The sequence below is a fragment of the Crocodylus siamensis genome, chromosome 2 (assembly GCF_052110815.1).
Source record: "Crocodylus siamensis isolate JL-2025a chromosome 2, ASM5211081v1, whole genome shotgun sequence".
Classification (NCBI taxonomy): domain Eukaryota; kingdom Metazoa; phylum Chordata; order Crocodylia; family Crocodylidae; genus Crocodylus; species Crocodylus siamensis.
Genome location: NC_143396.1, coordinates 54,283,107 through 54,307,415, shown reverse-complemented (window position 1 = coordinate 54,307,415; position 24,309 = coordinate 54,283,107). Strand labels below are relative to the sequence as shown.

Sequence of the window (24,309 nt, the reverse complement as noted above, 5' to 3'; positions counted from 1 at the left end):
TAATGACTCCAAGATCCCTTTCTGCCTCTATGCTCTCAAGAAGGGAGTTTCCCATCTTATAAGTGCTGATTACTACTGCCCAAGTGCAGCACCCTGCACTTGTTAGTATTGAAACGCATCCTGTTTTTGTTAGCCCACCCCTGTAACCTATCCAGGTCTTGCTGCAGTCTTTCCCTCCACTGTGTAGAGAATGTGTTACATGAAAGCTAAACTTGGAAAATGGTTGCTCTTTGGGAAACTATCTAATACACCTCCTTAGATCTTTTTTCAGTGCTGAAGGCCATGTCCTTTGTAGTAGAGAACTGACAGTACTCAGCTGTGCTGGATATTGAGACTGCTCCACAGATGTGGAACATGTTGTTCTCTTTGGATATCTGGCTTCACCTCTTATTCACCCCTTTTATTTCATTCTGGGTATGTCTACACATGCAATTAATGCAACTGAATAAACTCCAGTGCAATTTGAGCTAGAGTAAACTAATCCTGATGTCACTGTCTACATGTGTGTTTAAGTGAAGTAATTCACTCTGCTTCCAGATAGTATCTGAGTCTGACAGGACTATTCAACGGCCTGTAAATTAGTCTACACCAGCCCTGCATGTGTAGAGTGTAATGCTTTACTGTGCAGTAGATTAGTTTACTGTGTGATAAAGTGCATGTGTAGATACCTCCTCTGTACAATTCTGGGCTCCACAATCAGGTCCTCAGTGACTTGTCCAAGGTTTTACAGCGAGTCCAGCTATTAGAACCCAGCACCTATGTTACTCCTCATTTCAGTAACCAAAAAATGCTAAAAATATGGGAAATGTTTTTTTCAGCTCACACCATCCAATCTGTTTTCTGCTGCTGCTGCTGCTGCTGTTCAGTGCAAAAAAGGTAAATCAAATACTTTACCTTCCCGCTAATCAAAAGCTATATGCCTTGCAAAATAATTACATATAAACCCTCATTTTTTGATAAATCTGATGAAACTTGAAAAACATGGATGCCTTTCTCCTTCCCACAGCTAATCTGAATTTTGATATATATTCACATAAACACTGTTTTTGTCTTTCAAAATTAGAGCGGTGAGAACAAAATTGAGTCTGGATTGTGATACCTCACAACAACTCTCCTATGTATCTACCCAGAAGTACAGAGTAAGTAATATTTAATGGACAAAGGAAACTGAAGTATAAAGGGGTTAAGTGACTGGTCCAAAGCCATATAGTGAATCAATGCAGTGCAGACAATGGGGTAACTAAATGCCTACCAAGTCTTTTGAAGTTGTGGTGCTGCAGATTTTATGTAAGTACTCTAAATAGCATTTCAAAGGTGTCATGATTTAGAAGTAATGCATTTTCTTAGATAGGAAAGGACGGATTATGGCATCACTTTCATTTGGCCTGATGCTATTGATTTCAATAGCACGCCTTCCTATTTACAGTGTGTAAATGAGCACAAAACCTGGCCTTCAGTCCATGCAAAAGAAAGTGTTTATATTTATGTTGATATGTTGGGAATGTATGTAATTTTCTTATACTTGCTTTGTGCCCTCAGATAAATGGCCAGATTCCACACTGGTTTAACTCCACTGGCTTCAATGGAGCTATGTTGATTTACATCAGTTCAGCTGAGCTGTTCTGTCCTGTCCTGTCTCTAGAACCCATGCTACCACATTAATATGACTGCAAGCACATTTGTGGGGGGAAAATAATCTATTTTGGCCCCTGTGTGTTTGCCTTTCCAATGAAACTTTGGTTTGTGTAAGTTACTGAAGTGTTACCAGTACTCTGTTGACATTTTGCAAGTGCAACTGATCAGGTGATAGCGCTGTGCAGAGGGAGATAACCACCATGATCAGTTTCTTTTAGTGTAATAAAAAGGGAAATAACAATAACAATAATAATATAAAATGAGCAATGCAGAAAGAAACTTTACCCAAGAGTAATACTTCGTTCTCTTGATAGCAAAACAGAGATTGTGTTCAGCAATCCAAGAGGAAGCCGCTGCCTCCACTACCTCCCCAGGCTTCAAAAGAACATGAAGAGAACATCACAGTCATTGCACTCTATGACTTTTTTGCCAAAGGACCCTCTAACTTGGCACTCAGGAAGTCAGAAGAATACATTATCCTTGAGAAGTATGATCCACACTGGTGGAAGGCAAGAGACCAAAATGGGTGAGAAAGAAGGCATATTCTGTCTCAGCTATATCAAGGTCTTCCTCCCAGAAAAAAAATAACAGAGACATGCAGATAGCTTAGGATCAGATTTTTAAGTTTACTTCTCAGTTGGGCACATATATGAAGTGGGCAGATATTAAAAAGTGTCCAGCATACAGCAAATCTCACTGACAATAATAGGAATCAAGGCTCTGACACACAGACACACTCCATGATAAACAAAAGAAATATATGGGATTTTGAAAGCCAAGTGGATTGTTGGGTGGTAAGTTCCTTTGAGAATATGGTCCTTATTGCTTGGTTTACAGAGCATTTTACAATGCAATTAGTCAGAAGTACATGCTTGCATGCAGGCAAAATTTTATCCTGTTAAACAAGACATGTAAACCAGTAAAACTTCTTAGTGATAGGCCTGAAACAATACCCCAGAAGTCAAAGTCCTTCAAAAAGTTGAGATCTGAACTTCACTTATGGTCCTTCCCTCACAACTCTGTGTCCCCTGGCTCTACATGTCTTCTCTCTCTTTATGTCTGGAATAATTGACAAGATTTTGCATAAATGACTGTGTTTTTCAGTCAAATCTCTCCTTTAAATACACTGTCTCCACTCAGTCTTGCATTGATAACCCACACAATAGATATAGATTTATGTTTATTTTGAGTTTATGGGAAATTTCTTTCTAGCTTTTTTTCTTCCTCGAAATTTGATTTTGTTTTGAATTGGACCAAACCAAAAACATTTCAAAATTTCTTGTCATAAGGAAGGTTTCCAGGCTCTTCAGTGCAATTGACACTGACAGACTCCCCAGCTGAGTGGCTTGAGGCTTGGGACCCAGAGTTCCTGGCCCCCTTAGCTTTGGGACACACCAACAAGATAGGTGGTCTGCCCTGGGCTTGCTCCGCTCCATCAGAACCCTGCTTTAGGCCACTTATTCAAGCTTTAGTTCAAGCGCCACCCCCCCCCTGCCATTTTTAAGTGCAGGGACACTGACACACGAGACCCAGAAGGCTGCTGAAGCATGGTAATTTCTGTGCTCCAGCAGATTCCATTAATCAAGACTGCTCCAAAGCGCTGGAATTCCAGGACGTTGGAGCAGCCTCAGTGTTTGTGTATAGGTGCCCATTCTGCAAAAGCTCTTAAAACAAAGTATTTTGGGTACAACATACCTGCATCTTCTGATGAAACTGTTGACCAAATCATTAGATGTTCATGTAATGTTTTGTGTGTCGGAATTGCAGCCTGTCTAAATTAGGTTGAAGTCTCTTGGGGGGGGGGCAAAGAGACATTTGGGGAGCTTCGGAGAGATTAAATTGAATTAAAAATGGTCACCCACTCCAAGGTAAATTGGGATGGATGAGGTTAGTGTGGGGAGGTTTGTAGTGGTTTTGGGGGGCAGGCAGTCTCTGGGGGGAGGAACAGGCAGCATTTGTGGGGGAGATCAGGGGACAAACTGGGTCCCTGGTGGGATCAGGTGGACAAGTGGGGTCCATGGGGGGATTGGCAGGATCCACAGGGGGAATCGGAGGGATTGGCAGGGCTAGCAGAGTCCCCAGGGTCCACAAGGTTTAGCAGGATATGGGGGACTTGCTAGGTCTGTAGGAGAACTTGGAGGCATGGCAGGGCTCTCTCCCCCATCCCCAGGGACAAGGGCCTATTTTTAGCCTCCTGACCTTCCCCATCCCCAGACAAACAGCTCCCCCATGAACTGATTTCCCTCATCCTGCCCACTTCTCCCCCCACCCCAACTTACTTTCTCAGCTCCCAACTTACTTCCTTGGCTTCCTCAGGAAATACTGGTAAAACCAGCACCAGGAGCAGCTTGTGGAATCAGGGAGTTTCGCGGGCTCGGAGGTGGGAGTAGCTGAATGGGAGGGGAGAATGGGGGGCCAGGTGAAGTCTAAAAATAGCCTGGTGCCAGGGGAGTGGGTTGGGAAAGTGCAGACCTAGGGCTTGGGCCACCAGCTAGGCTTTCCCAGGCTCAGGGATGTACTAGGGACTGTACAATTAAGGTAAGTTGGTCTCTCTGGACCCAATCTAAGCTAGGCTACCTCAGAGGTACTTTTACCTTGGATCACACCAGCTATTTTTAGATTAATCTAACTGTCCTGAACTTCTGTACTGTGCACACTTAGGTCCACCTAACTTGGGATCTAAGTGTAAGGTCAGTACCTGGGCAAACTAAGTTAGATCAGGTAGCCATTTTTAATATGATCTAACCTTCTCCTAACTTTCCTGAATGTCTGTATGTGCCCTTGGATTATAGACCATATCTTTCTCTACTAATTATATAGAGATGAACATAACAGCAGTCAATAAATAATCATCCTGGGAGAAGGTAACTCACTCATTTAGATGGTGGGATTAAAATAACTGGTGATAACCTGGCTAAATATCAGTGCAATACTGAAAATTGAAGGTGTAAACCAAAGTCTGTCCTCTAGAATTGGTTGCAAAACATCACAAGTACTCATTTCCTAAGTTTCATATTACAGGGAATGATTCCTGCAAATAGGGCTTATCAGCATCTGCCATTCAAATAAAAAATCACCAGGTGTAAAGCAGAACTTGGGGATCTTCTTTCATGACAATCTGAATTTATAGAAACAGAACTTATATATAATGTGGGTGGTAAAACTTCTGCCATTAAGGTAGTTTCTAGCTATGTTTCCAAGTATTACTTTTGTCTTTTCTACACTGTGAAAATGTGAATGAGAACTGGAAATTGAAACTTGAACTTTGTCTATTTACAGCTATTTTCCTGTTGTATATATGCAAGATAATTTCATAGGCTAGTTTAAAGTAGTCTAGAAACTGATTCAATTTTGTTATTGTTTTCACTTGGAAATGCATCGAATTTCCTAGAAAAATATTTTGAAAAAACCTGAATCTACAAGTATCTTTTAGTTAGATTGCCCAGTTTGAACCTCTGAAAACAGACTGCAAACTATGCCTGTGCTCAATGAATTCCAATAAATACTTTACATCCTATTATATCATAATCTTTTGGTTATATTTATTTTAGGAATGAAGGCCTAATTCCCAGCAATTATGTAACTGAGAACAAGAGAAGTAATTTAGAAGCATATGAGTAAGTATACCTAAAATGTTTATTACACCTCCTTTCTGAATGGTTTAGATTGGTTAGGGTCCGTACGCTAGTGCTGTTACACGCTACTCTTTTCCTGTTGTGTATATACAAACTACTATCCAGCAGACTTTTGAAAGTACTTCCTATTTTGGAGTCATTTACTGATGAAGAGAAACATTCCCAAATATTTCAGCTAGAGATGGACTATTACAGGACTACTTATTTTACACACTAGTCAGTCAACTGTGAACACGTCCATTTATAGAAGGTGGGGCATGTGGCCCTGTAACAACTTATGGTATTGACATGAGAACACAGTTCCTTGTGCTATTACTGGGGAGATTTAAAAATAATGTGTATGTTGGACAGGCTGTGAAATAGGCACAAGGAAAGGCAATTAAGTAATGGTAGTTAACTGACAGTAAGGGGCAAAATTAAAGTTGGTGTTGGGATTTTAAGTATTTTCAGTCTGGCATTCAGACTTTTTTGAACTATAAATCTTTAATGTCTTCATTTTTCAACATTTTTAATCATTAGCTCTGAATTTCCTCACTCACAGATCTTTCTACATTAATTATAACTGCAGATATCTAATCAAATGGCTTAAAATTAACAGATGCTAACTTACAACTTTAACAGCCTATCAGCTAAGGTTTTAGTTTAAGAGTGTTATAATGATTCTGATGTGTCACTTAAATGGTGTGAATCTCTATTATTTTATTAAGACAACCTTGAAATCAACACATAAATCAACTCTCTTCTTGGGTATTTATTACAGGTGGTATTTAAAAAATATAAACAGAAATCAGGCAGAAGAACTACTACGGCAGAAGGTAATTTGGTCAATGTATAAATATAAATTACCAGTAATCTGAATGTGATCCTGTCAGTATGATGAGAGGCACCATGTACATTTCAGCGATCAAATCTAAAGCTGTTCTGCATGTTTTAGGACAGAGTACTTTAAAATTAAGGGCTGGCTTGGTGATGTAAGTACCAAATGTGAAATATCTTGAGTACCTAGAGCTTGAAGTTGATAACTCAGCAGATCCTTTTTAGGTTTTCCATTTTCTGCATTAGAAGACCTGAGCTCCATGCAGTTTACTGGGTGTGCCTTTGGAAGAGACTTCAAAAGGCTGTAATCTATTTGTTGTATTTAAACATTAAAATCCTCTTTATATTTTTATTAGTGTAGTGGTCTGCTTAGTGCCCTTAACTAAAATATATGTTTCCCTTGCTATCATGTACCATGCTGTGCTCCTTCTCACACTTTTATTGGTGGTACGTTAATATTTTTTGTGAAACAATGGGGATCCCTACAAAAAGTGCTATGTCAGAATTTAACAAAATGGTACCTTTGTTCATGACTTCAGATTATTACTATTATACAGTGAATTAGCAGAGCTTTTCTCAGGATTGGACATGACAGCATCTTGTACTTCAAGCACACAAAAATACAGAGAATCACTAAACATCACAAGTTTTTTATATAATCCACTCCATCTCCCCGTTTTACAATATTTTCAAAGGATTTTCATGGACTAACGTTTAAATGACTCTAAGATACAGTTTCACCGCTTTCATAATCCAATATATTTAACTCCAAGATATTTTTATGAGATGTTTTCTCCTTGGCATTGCAATCCTTCAAATATGTATAGGTTTGTATGACCTGTTAGCTTTGACTTAAACAAACTATAGATGGAGACCTCACCTATATTGGTGCAACAGAGTGAAACATAATTATATTATTCTATTTTAAGAGTCACTAGTTACTATTCTTTTGTTTTCTTTGGTTACTTTATCAGATATTCCACAGAATTTCATAATGAATTGAATATCACGTTGCATGTAAGTTTTCTGTCAAGCTCAAAAGAAAAGATAAACTAAATCTGAATTTTTTTCAGTCCAAAGAAGGTGCATTTACTGTCAGAGATTCAAGCCAACAGGGAGCCCTCACACTGTCTGTATATTCACGACCTAGAGGGTAAGTGATTGCTGATTAGGAATTCAGATAAGGTCATGAAAGGATGTCTTATTTAAAATTCTTTGTGAGAAGCTGCTTGGTTGGTGCCCTGGCCATGTGCACTATATAATACTGCATAGCAGGGCTGTCTGGCTTGTGGATTGCACGCGGCGTATGAGGGGCTTCCACCCAACCACTGTTCCCTATATTGCTCTGACTGAAGCGGTAGCCAGGAGCTCCAGACTAACTCCCTGGGTTCCCCTTTCTGTGCCTGCCCCAGGTGGTGGCATGGCACAGTGAAGCCTGGGGTACAGTGGGGGAACCCTTGGCCAGTGAGCTGAGGTGGAGGGACAGCTCCTAGATCAGGGGACAGCATAACTTGGGAAAAGCTGCCCTCCAGTTCTGAAGTTTTTTTAATGGGATTTTATTGCAATTTAAATGTTTTATGCCAGAAAACCACATACCCTTTCCTAGTGCACCAGGCAGCTCTGTAGTGAGACATTATCTGCTCTTCACATTTAATAGCCTGTTCTAGAATATATATATAGTCACCTTAGTGCTGTATCATATCCGTAGCTGCTTCTCCTTTACCATCTAGAAAGTCAAAATGTTTTAATAACGGTACAGACTGGTCGTGAAATGATGGTTTGGTCTGGGAAGAGGAGCAGAATATATTGCTTTCTACCTCGTAGTTCTCAAAAGCTCAACTATTTCTTTTCTTTTTTTTTTGGCTTGTTTGTTTTATGCATTTCTTTAGCTGTGCAACCCTAGACTATACCCCCCAGAGTGGAAGGAGAGATTCAGAGAAAGATTATTTTTTTACGTAAACATTAGCTCAACCATAAATCAGTTTTTAAAGTATATTCCCATTCCAAACATTATTTAATCAGACAGTGTTGTATTATACAAATCTGGTTCATGTTTTAAATAACCAATGTTCTGTCAATTTCAGAAGCCAAAATGGAGATATCCGACATTATCAAATTAAGAAAGACCATTCAGGAAAGTATTATGTAGCAAAAGAATATCTTTTTTCAACTATTCCTGAACTTGTTCAGTATCACCAGCATAATGCAGCAGGTAAGTACATAAAAACCAATAAGAATCTATTGTGAACATTTGCACTTCATTGCAGATATGATTTTGACAGCTTAGAAACAACTCTTCTGTAATCAATTTTTTTGAATTGTTAAGAAGTTCAAATATTTAGCAATCCTTTGTACCAAATCAATACATTTGTACCATGCTCAAATTGGGGACGATATGAGCCAATCAAATTTATATAAAATGGGTTTTCAAAAGGAACAGGAAATTAGGGTTTGTTGTGGTTGCTTTTATTGGACTGACAGCGTAGTTGAGAGAGGTTTGAGAAGCTTTCCAGCACACACTGCTTTACCTCAGATCTCAAGCAGAAGCAGATACAAGTTGAGCTAATTAGCATATAGAACAAAAACATATTATTCCATATATAAATGAAAACAGTTTGCTTAAATAGAGAAGGGCTGTGAACTAGGAGGGAAGAGATATTATCAGGAGTACTTATCAGGTAAAAGTTCAGTAGAACAGGGCATCTAATTAGTGGAAGAGCAGGATCAACAGGTGAAAGGCACTAGCCTTTTAGTTATACAGCTCAGTATGGGGTTATTTTGGAATAATCTTTTGATTAATAAACAAGAAACCAAAGGAAATGACATTTTTGGTTCTATGGCTGTTCAGTTGTTGGAGTGGGATGGAGTCTGCAGTGTCAGACAGAGTTGTGAAAGATATGTGGTACAATAAGCTGGAGAATCAGGCTCAAAAGGTACCATAAAAGGTATTGTAAAAGTGCCACAATAATAACACTGATCCCCCTAAAACACAAAATTATAAATCTGAAAAGAAATCCCTCTGAAAAGGGACTGCCGCCTACTACATTTTTGTATAGTGACTGGCTTTGATTTCTGCTGGAGCCATGAGGTACTACTGTCATCCTAATATCTGATTTCTAATAGAAATAAGAGCAAACAAAAAAAAATTCTACATTTTTTTTGTGGAAACTATAGCATTTGTCCTCTAAGCATTAAATTGTCTGTCCTGGAAGATGCCAGAGTTCCCACTCCACCCAGCAAGGTATTGATTATGCTCTTCTTCAATTTCTCCTTATTCCTAAGGACACATCTGAAAGATCCACAAATAATACAGAATAAAGGCACTTTGAATGAATAAGAAATGTGGGGTTGGACACCAAAGATGTGTTTAGGTGTAGGAATCTAATATGGAGACAGAGTGAAGGAGCTTACTGGTCTAAGGAATACTGCCATTCTGATTCCTGTAGGTCTCATCACACGCCTCCGATATCCAGTTGGAACAGTGGGAAACTCTTTACCAGCAACTGCAGGATTTGGTTATGGTAAAGTTTAAGGTTTTGTATTGGTAGATTTAGGTCTCTCTATGACTTTAAACCATGTCCATCCTGTTGGCAATTGAGAAATTATCTCTGCAATAATGAATATATGCATGTGCATATTCGAATGAATGGTCACATTCGTTCTTTCATTCATATTTCTACCATTGCGTCTCTGCAGTGGCATAACTTGTGAGGGGCAACCATCCCAGACACTGGCTGGGGGAGAGTTGGGGCAGTTGCACATTTGCAGTTGAGCTTTTCCACAGATGCCTAGCTGCATCCCCACTCTGTTGCTTCTACACTTTCTCACAGTTTATGAAAAAAGGCCTGAGACTCAAGTTTATGTTCCAGATAATAAGAACTGGTTTGAAAGTATATACAATTTTGATTAATATCATTTGTAATCATGATTGTCTTTGCTCACCATGCAACTTTAAGTAATAAGAATGACATTTCACAGAGCATAAAAAATCAGTACAAAGAATTTTGGTTTATATACCTGTAGGATCATCTGCCTGTCCTTCTTGTGCATGTGGGCAGCACCAGCATTTTCAATACTTTATAGAAAAATGACTTCTGTAAGGCAGAATTAGTGTAGATGGCACAACAGAGAATGCCGGTTAGTGTTTAGGGAGTTTATACATGTGTTTTGGGAGGCGGGAGGAGCACTCTAATTAAAGCACCCTAAGTATCATGTGTATCAGTGTCCTTGCACTGAAAAATGGCAGTGAGGCACTTTAACTAAAGCTCCGCTGTTTTTCAGTGCAGGGATGCTGATATGCATGATGCTGGAGTCAATTAACTGAAGAAGTAATAGACATCACATATGGTAATGTTTCAAGGTGTGTTAAATAACTAGATAAGTGTCCTACCTTCAGGCCCCAAGCATTCCTGCATTCAATTATTAGCATTTACTTCTGAAACCATTGGTTTAATGTATGAAATAATTGATTTACAAATTTTATGAAATGAATGAATTGCTGAGTTTTCATAGCAAATTCATGGTATTTTTGATACTGATAAAAAGTATCAATGGCTTATTGTATATACATGCTAAAGATGCGGCATTTTTTCTGAACCATAATTAGGGTTTAGGACATCTGACATGTTCCCTGTTACTTTAACATATTGGGTTCACTTTTATAGAGAAGTGGGAGATAAATCCATCTGAACTGACTTGTATGAAAGAACTTGGCCGTGGCCAGTTTGGAGTGGTTCAGCTGGGTAAATGGAAAGCACTTGTCAAAGTTGCCATTAAGGCAATCAACGAAGGTGCAATGTCTGAAGATGATTTCATCGAGGAAGCTAAAGTGATGATGTGAGTACAACAGCTGCTTTGTGCTTGGTGGAATACCTGACACTACTAGAAGTTTGTATAACATTATTTAATGAATGCTACCAATATGCTTGATGTTGTACAATGCATGGAAGCTATGCAATGAGTTTGCAATGGAAACTGAACTAACTACACAGTACACACATCACATACACTAGGTGTGAGATTGCATCTTTAGGTCACATGCTCTTTTGAATGAGAAAGCTGAATAGGGACTGTTTTGCACTGTTAACTGGTCCTAGAACAATTGTGCCATCCCCAGTTAAGAGTTTCTGCAAATACTGGGAAAATGTAGGCCTGCTTCTTGCATTTCCCTCATGTAAGCAGCTGCACATCAGGGTGAGGTCATAGCCCTACTCCCTTTAGGATGTCAGTTATCATACAGTTCATGGGAGTCAAAGGAAAGGCACTTAAAATGCCATTTTTCAGGGAGCTGGGCTGAACCCATGATTTGTAGATGTCCTGAGGCCCAGGGACCTCAGGATGGCTCTCTAATGCCAGAGTCTTGGTGTCCCATGAATTCCAAAGTCATGCATGCAGCTGGGCTGTCCTGGAGTGGGTTGACAATCAACTAACCCACCCCAGCAGTGTGAGGTTTTGAACCCACCCAGGACTGTTGGGGTATGGTCTTGAACTGGGGGAGTGGAGGAATTCTAGGGCTCATCTGATAATCAGATGATTGTTGGACTGGCTCTGAGAGCCCAGATCTGGAACAGAGCAGCCCAGGGTCAGGAACAGAGCCACCTTCTGCTTGGTTTGCTATATCTGGCTGGAGGCAGCTCAGTAGTGGCATGACTGGGACTAGAGGAATTTTATGTCCCATCCCAAACCTTGCATCTCCTTCCATGAAGTCTACTATCGCAGGAGGTGTGGTGTTTGGGATGCATCATAAAATTATTCCAGTCCCAATTGTGCCATTATTTTCATATCTGTCAGGGGCCTTAGAAACTTAAAGACAAGGACTGAGCCTGGGCCATGTACAAGGAGATGGAAAGAGAAAAGAGTGAAGGGAACTTTATTTTCTTCCAGATTCACTTCCACAAAGCTACATACAGTCATAGCCTGGATGAAGTTGAACTGAATTGAAAGATCCAAACTTTGTACAGTATATATAAATTATCAGTGGATTATCAATGAAGGGAACATTTTGCAAAATACTTAAAAAAATATTCTAGCAATCAGAACTACTGTAATTTGCCTGTTAGTGGCAAATGTCTACTAACTGAAATGTGTTTTGTCAACAGGAAACTGTCCCACCCAAAGCTAGTACAGCTATACGGAGTATGCATACAGCACAAGCCTCTCTACATAGTGACAGAGTTCATGGAAAATGGCTGTTTGCTCAATTACCTTCGGCAAAGACATGGGAAGCTTAACAAAGAAACGTTGTTGAGTATGTGTCAGGATGTATGTGAAGGGATGGTATATTTAGAAAGAAAGAAATTTATTCACCGTGATTTAGTAAGTATAGCAGTTCCCCTGCAATTTGAACTGTGTAATGATAAAATAGACACGGCATTTCATTTTGTGGGCAAGTGATGTATTTTATGTACCTTGTTTAACCACTGTAGGACCTAATAAGATAACACAGTATTATTTTAATTAATTGGATTCTGGCAGGGAAATACAAAATTTCAGCTGCTCACTCACTTTATTATAGTTTGTGGATTTTGTAATATTAAATTTAAAGTATTAATGTGTGTGTGGGTGTGTGTGAAAAAGGTTTAAAACCCCTGCCTTAAACCAACACGGCTGCAACCTACAGCCCCGTATATATATAGGGTAGGTTGTAGCCGTGTTGGTTTAAGGCAGGGGTTTTCAACCTTTTACACCCCTGAAAACTTCTGCCTAAACCAACACAGCTGTAGGTTGTAGCCGTGTTGGTCTAAGGCAGGGGTTTTCAAACTTTTTGGGTCAGTGTAGTCCTGGTGGCTGTTCGAGAAGGCAGTAAGTGCTGTCAGCAGAAGTGCCGCCAGTGGTGGTGGTGCCTGCTGCCAAGTACCCCTTGACGCCATCCCAAGTACCCCCAGGGGTACCCCCAGTTGAAAACCCCTGATCTAAGGACATAGGCAGACAAGCTTCTTTGGGTGAATCTGATATCTTTTATTAGATCAACTTAAATAGTTTGAAAATTTTTTCTTAGCAAGCTTTCGGTTTTAAAAACCTTTCATCGGGCTGAGGAAGCATCTGCAGTTGGTGTGTGCTCTTCTTGGATGGAAGGAATAGTAAAGAAGCCAGAGGCTGGTATGCATGCAAGAAAGGCAGTCAGTGAAGATGTAAACTGAGGAGTCAGTGGGTGAGAGACAGGCTGGGAGTGGAGAGCGGGGGAAGAAAGGGGGATGAATGTAGCAGGTAAATAGTGGAGAGGTACCTGAGAGTCAGATGTCAGGCAAGTTATAATGTGTCCTAAATCCAATATATATATATTTAGTCCATGTTTTTTTGTATCCAGGAGGTTGAAGTAAAGTTCATAGGCTCGTCTGTGAAAAGTGTTTTGTAAATTCCCTTTGAGGATTAGAACTGAGAGACTGGAGACAGAGTGGTTTTCTTATGAGAAATGTGCCCCCACAGGTAATTGGGTATTCTTGTCTTTAACAGATTTCCAGTGTGCGTTCATTCTGGTACGCGTTTGTTGTTTGGTCTCTCCTACATATTTTCCATCAGGGCATTTGGTGCATTGGGTGAGATATATTACATTTCTGGAGGTGCAGATGTAAGGTCCAGGAATGGTGATGGATCTGTTGTGGGATGTAGTAATTGTGGGGGTGGTGGAGATGTGTTGGCAGGTTTTGCATTTCTTGTCATGGCATGGTCTGGATCTATTCAGTGTGTTTTGGGCCGTGGGAAGTTTGCTTCTAGTGATGAGGTTAACGAGGTTCGGTGCTTGTTTGAAGGCTAGGATGGGTGGTTCTGGAAAGATCCCTTTAAGAATTGCATCTCCTAGTATGGGTTGCAATTGTTTGAGGATTTCACATCTGGGTTCGAGGAGGGGTGATGTATCATAATCAGTGGTGTGTGATTTGTGGGGGGTTTCCTTCTATACTGCAGCAATTCTTCACATAGTATCTGGGTGGCTCTTTCAAATGTGCAATCTACCTCTCTGGAGGAGTGTTCTTGTTGAGTGCCTTTCTTGCATGCATACTAGCCTCTGGCCTCTTTACTATTCATACCATACAGGAAGAGCACACACCAACTACAGATGCTTCCTCAACCTGACAAAGGGTTTTTAAACCCAAAAGCTTACTAAGAAAATGTTTTCTAACTATTTAAGTTGGCCTAATAAAAGGTATCAGATTCACCCGAAGAACCTTGTCTGCCTACACACACACACTCACACACACACACTACTCACTGTAAATGTTTACTGTTAACTGGTGACTTTTCAGCAGCAGTAATTAATGTCTACAGAAATTACTGCATTACACGTCCTTTTAAGTAAAAGATACTCAGTCACAAAAACTTGGAAACCACTTAGAGAGAGAGTGAAGTTAGAGAAAATCAGTGTCAGGGTGGAATGATAACTTGACTAGAGGTGTCATAAAAATGTATCAATGAACCAGTGATATAACATAAACACTGCAGTAACAGGAGCAAGATGTCCTACTAAGATTATCCTGTGGTTCTTTGGCTGCATCTACACGTTCATTAATGTGCCATAATTACAGCATATTAAGTTTAGTACCTGTAATAACAGGTACTAATTTCATGCTTCGTAATACAGTTTTCACATGACACTAATGCATAATAGTGCATTAGCATGGCTTTTGCCATGATGCGTTAATGAGCAGTAGAAATAGTCCACCAGGCATTTAGTTTCTTGTAGATGTTCCCTTTGAGAATCTATTCAACAAAACCTCTTTCTCTGACCACCCCTGGCTCCCCTACCTTCTCTTGCTACCTCACTCACCTGTTTCATAGTTTCATAGTAGCTAGGGTCAGGAGGGACCTGAACAGATAATCTAGCCTGACTCCCTACCACAGGCAGGAATGAGTGCTGGGTTCACAAGACCCCAGACAGGTGATCATCTAACCTCTTTTTAAATTTACCCAAGGTAGGGGCAAGGACCACTTCCCTGGGAAGCTGGTTCCAGATTTTGGCCACCCTAACTGTAAAATATTGTCTCCTGATCTCTAACCTAAACCCATTCTCCACCAGCTTATTCCCATTGTTTCTCGTCACCCCAGGTGGTGCTGGGGAGAATAGGGCTCTTCCTATTTGCTGATGATCTCTCCTGATGAGTTTGTAGGCAGCCACCAGGTCCCCCCATAGCCTTCTCTTGCTGAGGCTGAACAGGTTCAGTCCCTCAGTCTCTTCTCATAGGGCCTGCCCTGCTGTCCTTTCACCAAGCGGGTGGCCCTCCTCTGAACTCTCTCCAGGCTGGCCACTTCCCTTTTAAAGTGTGGTGCCCAGTACTGGATGCTGTAGTCCAATTGCAGCCTGACCATTGTCACATACAGGGGGAGTATCACCTCTCTGGACCGGCTTGAGATGCATCTTTGGATGCATGACAAGGTATGGCTGGCCTTGCTGGCTGGGGTCTGGCATTGGCGGCTCATGTTTATCCTGGAGTCAATAATGACTCCAAGATCCCTTTCTGCCTCTGTGCTTTCAAGAGGGGAACTCCCTAGCCTGTATGTATGCTGTGGATTCCTTCTTCCAAGGTGCAGCACCCTGCATTTGTCTACATTGAACCCCATCCTATTTTCATCTGCCCACTTCTGTAATCTGTCTAAATCCAGTTGCAGCCTCTCTATCCCTTCAAGTGTTCCCACCTCGCCCCACATCTTAGTGTCATCAGCAAACTTGGACAATGTGCTTTCAACCCCCTCGTCCAAGTCACTGATGAAGATGTTAAACGGTGCGGGCCCAAGGACTGATGAGAATGGGGTGAGAGACAGTGTCAAAGGCCTTCTTAAAGTCTAGAAAGACTACGTCCATGGCGACACCATCCTCCAAGGATTTAGTTACCTGGTCATAAAAGGCAATCAGGTTGGTCAGGCAGGACCTGTCTTTGATGAACCTATGCTGGTTGCCCCTGAGCATGATCTCCCCTGCTGGCCCCCCACAGATGTGCTCCTTGATGATTTTCTCCAAGATCTAAGACTAATTTTCTCCAGTTGCTGAGATTAACGAAGTGTTCTCCTCCTCCATCATCATCATCCCTTCTAGGCTGAGAGGGAGCAGGAGGGGGACATTTATTTTCTGTTTCCACCTTATTTTTGACTCAGTGCTATCTGGCTACTGGTAGGAAACCTCTTTCTTTTTACACTTCTTCCTTTATTGGCTTCTTGCAAAACTGAGGAGAGATCCTTTGAATTTTTACCCATTTGCTTTGCATTGTGTGCAATACGTGTCAGGCAAATTGTTCATCCTAAGGCTTGGTCACTCTGAAATTAGAAAGAAGGGATATAGTCAAGTCCATGGTCATGGCTCCAATACCTAAGGGGTAAACCATGAATTCCTGACTCCTGTTCACCTGTGGCTATTGTTTTTTTTCCACATTCAGAATAAGGTACTAACTCTGGTGTTCAATACAGATTTCAGTTTGAATAGATTCTGCACAGTGCATTGTCTTTGTAAGTGAAATATACTGTAAATGTTGCTGGTCTGAGAGGTGTTATATAAATGTAAACATCATTATTAGTAGTATAAAAAATAGTTCAGTGACTTGAAGCATTAGCTTTGCTTTCATTTGATTGTATTTTGAGGTACACATTGAGGACATTTAAGCACATGAACCTTTTCTGAATAATTGTTTTTGCATTTTTATCAGGATGCTTTAGGACAGATTTCAAACATGTTTCTGGTTTTCCTGCAGGCTGCGAGGAACTGTTTAGTCAATGCTGAACACATAGTTAAAATATCTGACTTTGGAATGGCAAGGTAAGCAGAAATTCTATATAATAGCTGTATTTAATATTAAACTCCACTGAAATGTTTTAAATCAATATTACTTATGGATTGGATTAATCTTATTGTTTGCTATGATGGTTTGGGGAATTTATCTGTACAGAAATGTATTAATTCTAGATGAACGTATAAAGGTCTCATTATGAAACTATAGCAGCATCAACTATTGCCGCAGGTATGGTATCAGCAGTTTGCTATCAGGGCTGTGGCACGTTCATTAATAAACCTCAATGACACTTTATTCAGTTGGGAGCATTTTAAGATAGTGGGCTGGTTGAAGCTGAGAGAAGATAAATCCCCCAACTTCCATGCACAAAATAGATGCACAAAACAGAAGGTGGAAAATCCCACCAGCAGAACCAAAGCATTAATATATTGGAGCTGGCCTTTAAAAGCCATATAGGCTAGATAGGTCAGAAAAGATTCATAGACCCACACAGGAAGCGTGGGCAGGAGGCAGGAAGACGCGTATGCTTTTGCAGTAGCAGAGGGGGTTTCCTGTTAATGACAGGAGGTCAGATCATGCTGACTTGGAAAAAGAGAGGTAAATGAATTCTAAATAAAGTGGGGCGAGATCATAGACAATCACGTCAACTTAGTTTTAGCATGCTAAGCTAAAGATTCCAACATACTTTTTATTCCTGTTAACTAGGAAATGTTGGCTTGTTAAGGAAAGGTTACCCGCTGGCTGCTTCACTCCCTGAACAAATTAGTTCTCTCTCTCTCTTTCTCTGGAGCCCAAACTCATTCTGATCAACTGACAAACTATGAGAAACAGGAATGGCCAGAGGGGCCAGTCATGAAATAGTGGAGCTGCAGAGCTTGCCTAACAAAATTGTGGAGGCCTCTAGCACAAAAAACTATACTCTTCCAAGAGCCCCTATATCAGTGATTCTAATAAAATTAATAGTACCAGTTCTTCTGCTTATACATACTGCCACTGGAGTTCCTTCTTGTGGTATGTTCCTGCAGGTGGTATGTCTGTGTTAACTGTGTTCACGTTGTTATAATACTGTATAGGACTTAGCTTACCTCATTAACCTATGCATAAAGAATGAAAGGTTAAGTGCAAGGGCTGGCTATATTCAGGAGACAAAATGGTACCTTTAGCATCAAGAGAATTTTGAATGACTTTTCTGAGAGATAAACAAAGATGAGATGCCTAACACCCAGGACATAAACATGATAGTGGGACAGCAGCCTGGAAAAAAGCAGATTGGCAGTTCCTGGTCAGAAGAGTCTGGGGACTGAGAGAAGTGGAAGAGTTCTGGGAAGACTGGAAAGGGAACAGCTGAGTAGCATTTGGGGTGCTCAGGACCATGAAGGCTAGAGTTGGGATAGAGGGGCTGCTTAACCCCATTGGATGGGACAGAGAACCTCTGGCCAGGTGGTCTTTGCTTCCATAAATGCCTTTACCGAAGAGTGGAACTAGATGCTCATTCCTTGAGTCGGGGCCTCAGAGAACTGGGGAAGGTGGGAGATCAAAAGGCCGGGGAGCTTGGGCTGCTTCCTTGCTCTAGAAGCCAAGCTTGGGCTGGCTTCAGGGGACTCTCTCAGACACCAGGTAAGGTTGCAATGGCATCGAGCAAGCATCTGCAGGAGCACTAATCCTTTGCACATAGTTATTAGATTATCAATTACTTGTATAGTTTAATACTGGAAGAAAATATGCAAATGTTGTTCAGTGCACTATACTGGCATGCACAGGGGCCAAATTGAGGCTCCTTCTTAAAAAATGGCCCTGTTGTTTTTGTCACTGTCAGTTATAAAGATTTTCAGCCCAGGCGAGGTTTGCACAACCTCTACAGGTTTGACCGGAGAGAATTACCTTTTCAGCATTCAGTGCGGGGTTGTTGCCTACACAAGACACAAACTCTGACTGGAGTCTTGTCTGTAGTGACATTCGCTGCTCTCACACTAGTCATGGAACAAGGCAGGGTCTATCATTCATTTGCTGTGGCCTCTGGCATGATTTGTCAGATACAAAAAAAGCCTCAAAAATCGGTTTCAAGACAGAATAATGTTTTGTTTAAACCTTTTTAATAGAGACAGTTATTTGTTGTTGATTTACTTTCCAAGAGTAGAGAGATTTTTTGTAATATTCACCTATCTTGGTGACTCCAGTTTATTGAGATGTTACCTTCCTTATTTTCTAAGGGATGTCTAGAGTTTTATTTAGAAAGACGTAGTGAAAATATGCTACGGGAGTTCTGTTCAACCAAATCCCAAGATTTAAATCAGTCCTGGCACGGTGTTATCTTCCCAAGCAGTTAGCTAGTGAGGAAACATGCACAATTTTGTTGACAGAAGAGGTTAGTACAAAGTTCTATCAGTAATGGGCAAAGAACCGCTTCCGTTCTATACTACCCCAACTGCATAATCTTCTTGGATTTATGTAAAATTCTACATTAGAAAATTGTGGATAACAGATAATTACTTCTGGTTTATATTTATGCAAATGAATGGAGAATGAGCCTAACCTTATAAAAAGCAGTGGAATTACTTATCACTATAAAACTTGTATAAATGTAAGAAAAATCATGTTTTGGGTATGTTCATGTAGCAGTTGTAGTGCTGTGTAGAGATATCTGAACTAGCTCTGAATGAGTGAGTTCTGGTGCTGGAAGCAGCTTAGCCATGCTAGCATGACAATCTAGCCAGGTTAATATATCTTGCTTCTCAGCAGGGCTAAGTAAACCAGGTGGGATGGTGTGCTTTTTATGTGGCTATACTGTTTTCAGTACCCAAGCTGCATGGATATACCTATGTAGTATCTGGGGTGGATAAGAACTGGGAAGTTCAAAATCAAAAAGTAGCTAAAGCATCTTTGCCTTTAATCTAGTCTAGAATTCTTAACAACAGGTATTTTGACAGGGGCACAACAATTTTTTAAAAAAAATTGTATGTACTCATAAAATTTCCCATCTAGAGAAATTTCACCTAAAACATTTACCCAATACAGAAGTTAAAATATATGTTATCTGCTTTCTTTTAGGTACGTTCTCGATGATGAGTATATCAGCTCTTCAGGTGCAAAGTTTCCAATCAAATGGTCATCTCCTGAGGTTTTTCATTTCAAAAAGTACAGCACCAAATCAGATGTGTGGTCATTTGGTGAGTTGGTTTAATTCGTAACACATTGCAATTGTCAAAAGCTGCTTGGTGTTATTTAGAAAGTCATGAGAAATCACATCTCTGATAAATTATTTTGCTGCACGGTTCCACCTGTTTTCTAGTTTGAATCAGTTAGTTTCATATTTTAATCATGCCTAAATTGTAAGAAAGTCTTGGAATATGGGGTGTAGTGCTTTGTTGATATTGGGGCAGTTGGATTTAGTCATCTTCTTACCTGCAATAAAGGTGATGCAGATTTATATTAGATGAGGATTGGTTTGGTTTGGTCATCACCATTCAGTTCAGAAATAAAATATTTTCATTCAGGAGAAATATTCAGGACCCAATATAGCTTATTTTGTTGCTGTTCATAAAATCATGAAATAGCTCTGTAAACTTAGAAAGTTCTAAGTTTTGTGGTTGTTGCTGTTGGTTTTTCCCCTAGGAGTTTTAATGTGGGAAGTTTTTACAGAAGGAAAAATGCCTTTTGACAATAAGTCAAATGCCGAAGTTGTTCGTGAGATTTCTGAAGGATACAGACTTTATCGACCATATCTGGCCCCACTTCCGGTGTACAATGTCATGTACAGCTGCTGGCATGAGGTTTGTTTCTCTTACTTCCTGCTCTGTATGGTGAAATATGTTTTTTATTCCAAATAAAGACTCAAAGGCAATTCATTGACAGTAGGTCAATTATACACACAGTAGTGACATACTTAGTATTTTTTATGTGGTTTTCATGTATCCTGGCTAAGCTTAGAAGCTTTAGTTTATTTTAATTATTGACAACAATAGATATAAAATACTTCCATTCCTGCATTTATCAGTCAATTTGACTATTTTACCTCCTTGTTTAAATGTTTCCCAGTGTTCCACAGAGGCACAGTGCTTCCCTATCACAGCAAGTGCTCTGGCGAGATAAATATTGCTTAAGAAATAGATTTACATTTCAAGATGCCTTGTGGTCTTGGTGGTATTTTAGAAAACACTCCAATCTCCAAATCCATGGTTTTCCTTGAAGTGGCAGATGTATAGCTTTTCTTTCATCGTATGTACATGCCTGACTGTTCTAGATAGTGTGCTAATAAAAGGTTGCTACTACACCAGATCATCTATGAATCTACAAACTCTGAATATAAACTTGTTTTCTGCTTTGCTTTTCAGAAACCTGAAGGCCGTCCTGCTTTTGCAGAGTTATTACAAACCCTCACAGATATAGCAGAGACTGGATAACCCGATGTTCCATACAAATGAATTTTTTACAGAATTAACATAAAGGCCCTCCATGGAATGGTTGATATAGTTATCCGTCTTATCTGGTTATGGTATACCCAGCAGCGGTTTGGATACTGATGACTTGCACATTCAGTTAATTTCCATTGTTAGTGTTTACCAGAGTTTTGGTCTGTTGGAAGAAAATAGATCAGGAGATTGGCAATGGGCTTTTAAGCTTTTTTGCTTCCACATTACTCAGTTAAAACTGAGTCCAGATATGCCGAGCAGTTAATTGCCAGGATTGTGGCAATCAAGTCTTGTACACCATAAGGGAGAAGCCAGGTTATCCTGTGGTTTGGGGCACAGAGCCCTAAATGATACCTTCTGCTTTTTATGGCATACTAAATTCTGCAACAGTGCCACTGATTTTGTTAATTAGCATAACTGAGACTGGGAGATAGGGCTGGATGGCTACCAGGGAGACTTAAGTACCTGTAGTGAACCTCTGCAGAGCAGTGAGCTGCATTTGAAGACATAACCTTTGATACCACAACACAAATTTCCATCACTTGAAGTGAAGAACATTTCTTAAATGCAGGATCACAAATACACTCTAATTGACCAGATGATCAGCCATTTAGAGAGAGACAAGACATAGCCAATGTGCCTCATCTCCTTGGAGAAGAGACAGCTGTTCTTAAGAAGGTCTTAAGCCTACTCTGAATGCAGTGTTATGAACAATGTAGAAGTTGCATAGCTGATAACGTCACCTGCCACATGGAGCTCATTCCTGTATTTCTTCAGAGCACCAAATGACAACTACAACCTTGAGTAAGCTGCTTCTTGCTTCTTCAGAAGGTTTTACTATCCTCTTTTCCAGCTTTTGCTGCTACATCCGTGCCTAGCTCCCTTGTTTCCTTCAGCAGTGATCCTGACTTCCTCTTGTGGAATATCTAAAATGGCCAGCAGACAAGCCAAAGAGGTAGAAGATGGAAACTTTGGATTTATCTGACAAATAAAATTTTGCAAAGTCATGGCAAAAAGATAAAGCATTTGTGTGACCAATATTTGTTGTCCTTGGTACCCTGTGGATAACAACTGTATTGGTGATTTTGTTTTTCTTCTTCCATGGTATATATGGATTGACAAATATTAAGGCTACACAAGTTGATTGCTTCTAAGCTGAACTTGGAGAAAGAGCATAGCACTAAAAAAAAAGCTATATATTTGTAGCATGTGATTAAATTATGTAATTAAGTTAATGCATGTGTATAGTTGATATTATAGTAACTTTTCCATAGAAAAAATGTTTAAATCTTAAAATTGTAGAATGATATAATTCCACATGACTCACTACATTTTACCTTCTTAATAAAAACATCTTTACAGTTGTTGGAACTCTGTAAGTTAATAGCATCTTTGGACCAAATTCAATTCTAGCATAAGCATGGATAACTCCTCTTAATGATAACAGTGTATAATATTTAATGAAAACCCATAGCGATAATTAAGTGCAAAATCACTTAGTTTACCCTCTATGGAAAGCTGGCAGTTCTTTCAAATACAATTTTAAAGCATTTCAGTTTCAAAGCAAACTTGATATCCTTCTTTTCTTCCACAATTCTTAAAAGACTTTTTATCTAGCTATAGCACTTTTTGCTCCTATAATTGACTCATATGGAATGAAGTATGAATTTTTTATAAAATGGAGCACTCAGTATTGACTGGTGCAGTACACTACAGTCTGGAGAAAAAGGTGATGTGCTTAAATAGTACATTGGATATTAGTTGGTTTTTTTTAATATAATTCACTACATGTTTGTCACTGCAGGCCAATATGGATCTAGCAGATTCCACCCTACTATACAAGTAAAGAAAAAAAAACGTTAGAAGCTTTACACCAGGCTTGTCCAACATATGGCCCGTAGGCTGCCATGTGGCCCACCAAGCCATTTTATCTGGCCTGAGGCGCCACTGCCACTGCAGAGCATGAAGCCCCGGCAGCAGTGGCAGCGGTGAGGCGAGGCGAGGCGGGCAGGGCCGGCCCGTGGGCCCCAGCCGGCAGTGAGGGGAGGGGAGGGGAGCTGCTTACTTCCGCAGGGCTGGGCTGGGCTCATCAGAGCCAGGTCCTGCCGCCGCTGCCCTGAGGGCTGCAGGGTGCGGGGCTGCTCCAGCCGCGCCTGATCAGACGAGCTGGGGACAGCACGTCCAGCCTGTTCCTCGGCTCCGCCCCTTGCCCTGGCACGTGGCTGGTGGAGAGAGGCACATGGTGGACACGTGGTGGACGGAGGTAAGTTTCCGCGTGCAGAGCTGGGGGCACCTGGGGGCCGGAGGCATGGGGTAAGTTCCTGCGCGGAGCTGGGGGCACCTCAGGGCTGGGCCAGGGCTGTGGGGAGCACGGTTGCCAGAGCCAGGTTGGGCAGGAGGCAGGAGGAGCCTGGCCCAGAGGCTGCATTTGTCCCCTCTGGGCCGGGCTCCTCCTGCCTCCTGCCCAGCCCATCTCCGGCAACCTTGTGCTCCGCAGCCCTGGCCCAGGGCCCCCAGCTCTGCACGGGAACTTACGGATGTCACTTCAGCCCCCTCCTCCCATAAAGCCCTCCCCTTCTGCATGTCTCCCCTGTTGGTACTGCCCCACTCTCAACAGCAGAGATGGGGCAGAGGGGCAAGCAGGAGTGGGGCTGGAAACAAGGCAGCATCAGGGGTCAGGGAGCTGTTGGGGAGATACCCCGAATCAGAGGAAAGAAGGCAGTAGTGTTGGGGAAGGAACACCAGGCCAGGGCCAAGAACAGGCAGAGGAAGGGCTAGGATTAAATGAAAGGAGAGATCCTCTCCCTGCCTGTGGGGAAAGGGGAGATGAGAACAGCAGGAGAGGACACACGGCCCATGGGGAATGGAAGAGGTGGAGGAGGCAGTAACTAAACAGACAACCCCTGCCCCCCTCACCCAGGACACCCCCCACCTTTCTGCTCTGCTCCCTCCCTGCTCTTCTCTTGGCCCTTGGGAACTGGGTACTTAGAAGGGGGCTGTGAAAGGGAAGAGGGAAGTGTCCTTGTTGAGGAGGAGGAGGAGACAAGCAGTTGGTTTGAATTTGGAGTTGGCATCTTTTTTAATTGGGAGATAACTGAATGT

The 24,309-nt window shown here is 41.1% G+C and overlaps 1 protein-coding gene across 1 annotated transcript; it reads left to right on the top strand.

Moving 5' to 3' along the window:
* Positions 1-805: 805 nt before the first annotated feature.
* Positions 806-22,522, top strand: TXK (TXK tyrosine kinase). Its single transcript, XM_090034700.1, has 14 exons — positions 806-876; positions 1,064-1,139; positions 1,950-2,161; positions 5,187-5,252; positions 6,031-6,085; positions 7,160-7,239; positions 8,171-8,298; positions 9,533-9,607; positions 10,751-10,922; positions 12,185-12,401; positions 16,760-16,824; positions 19,847-19,965; positions 20,411-20,568; positions 21,130-22,522. The coding sequence occupies exons 1-14, from the start codon at positions 806-808 to the stop codon at positions 21,196-21,198; spliced, it is 1,563 nt and encodes a 520-aa protein (XP_089890826.1). The 3' UTR covers positions 21,199-22,522.
* Positions 22,523-24,309: the final 1,787 nt, after the last annotated feature.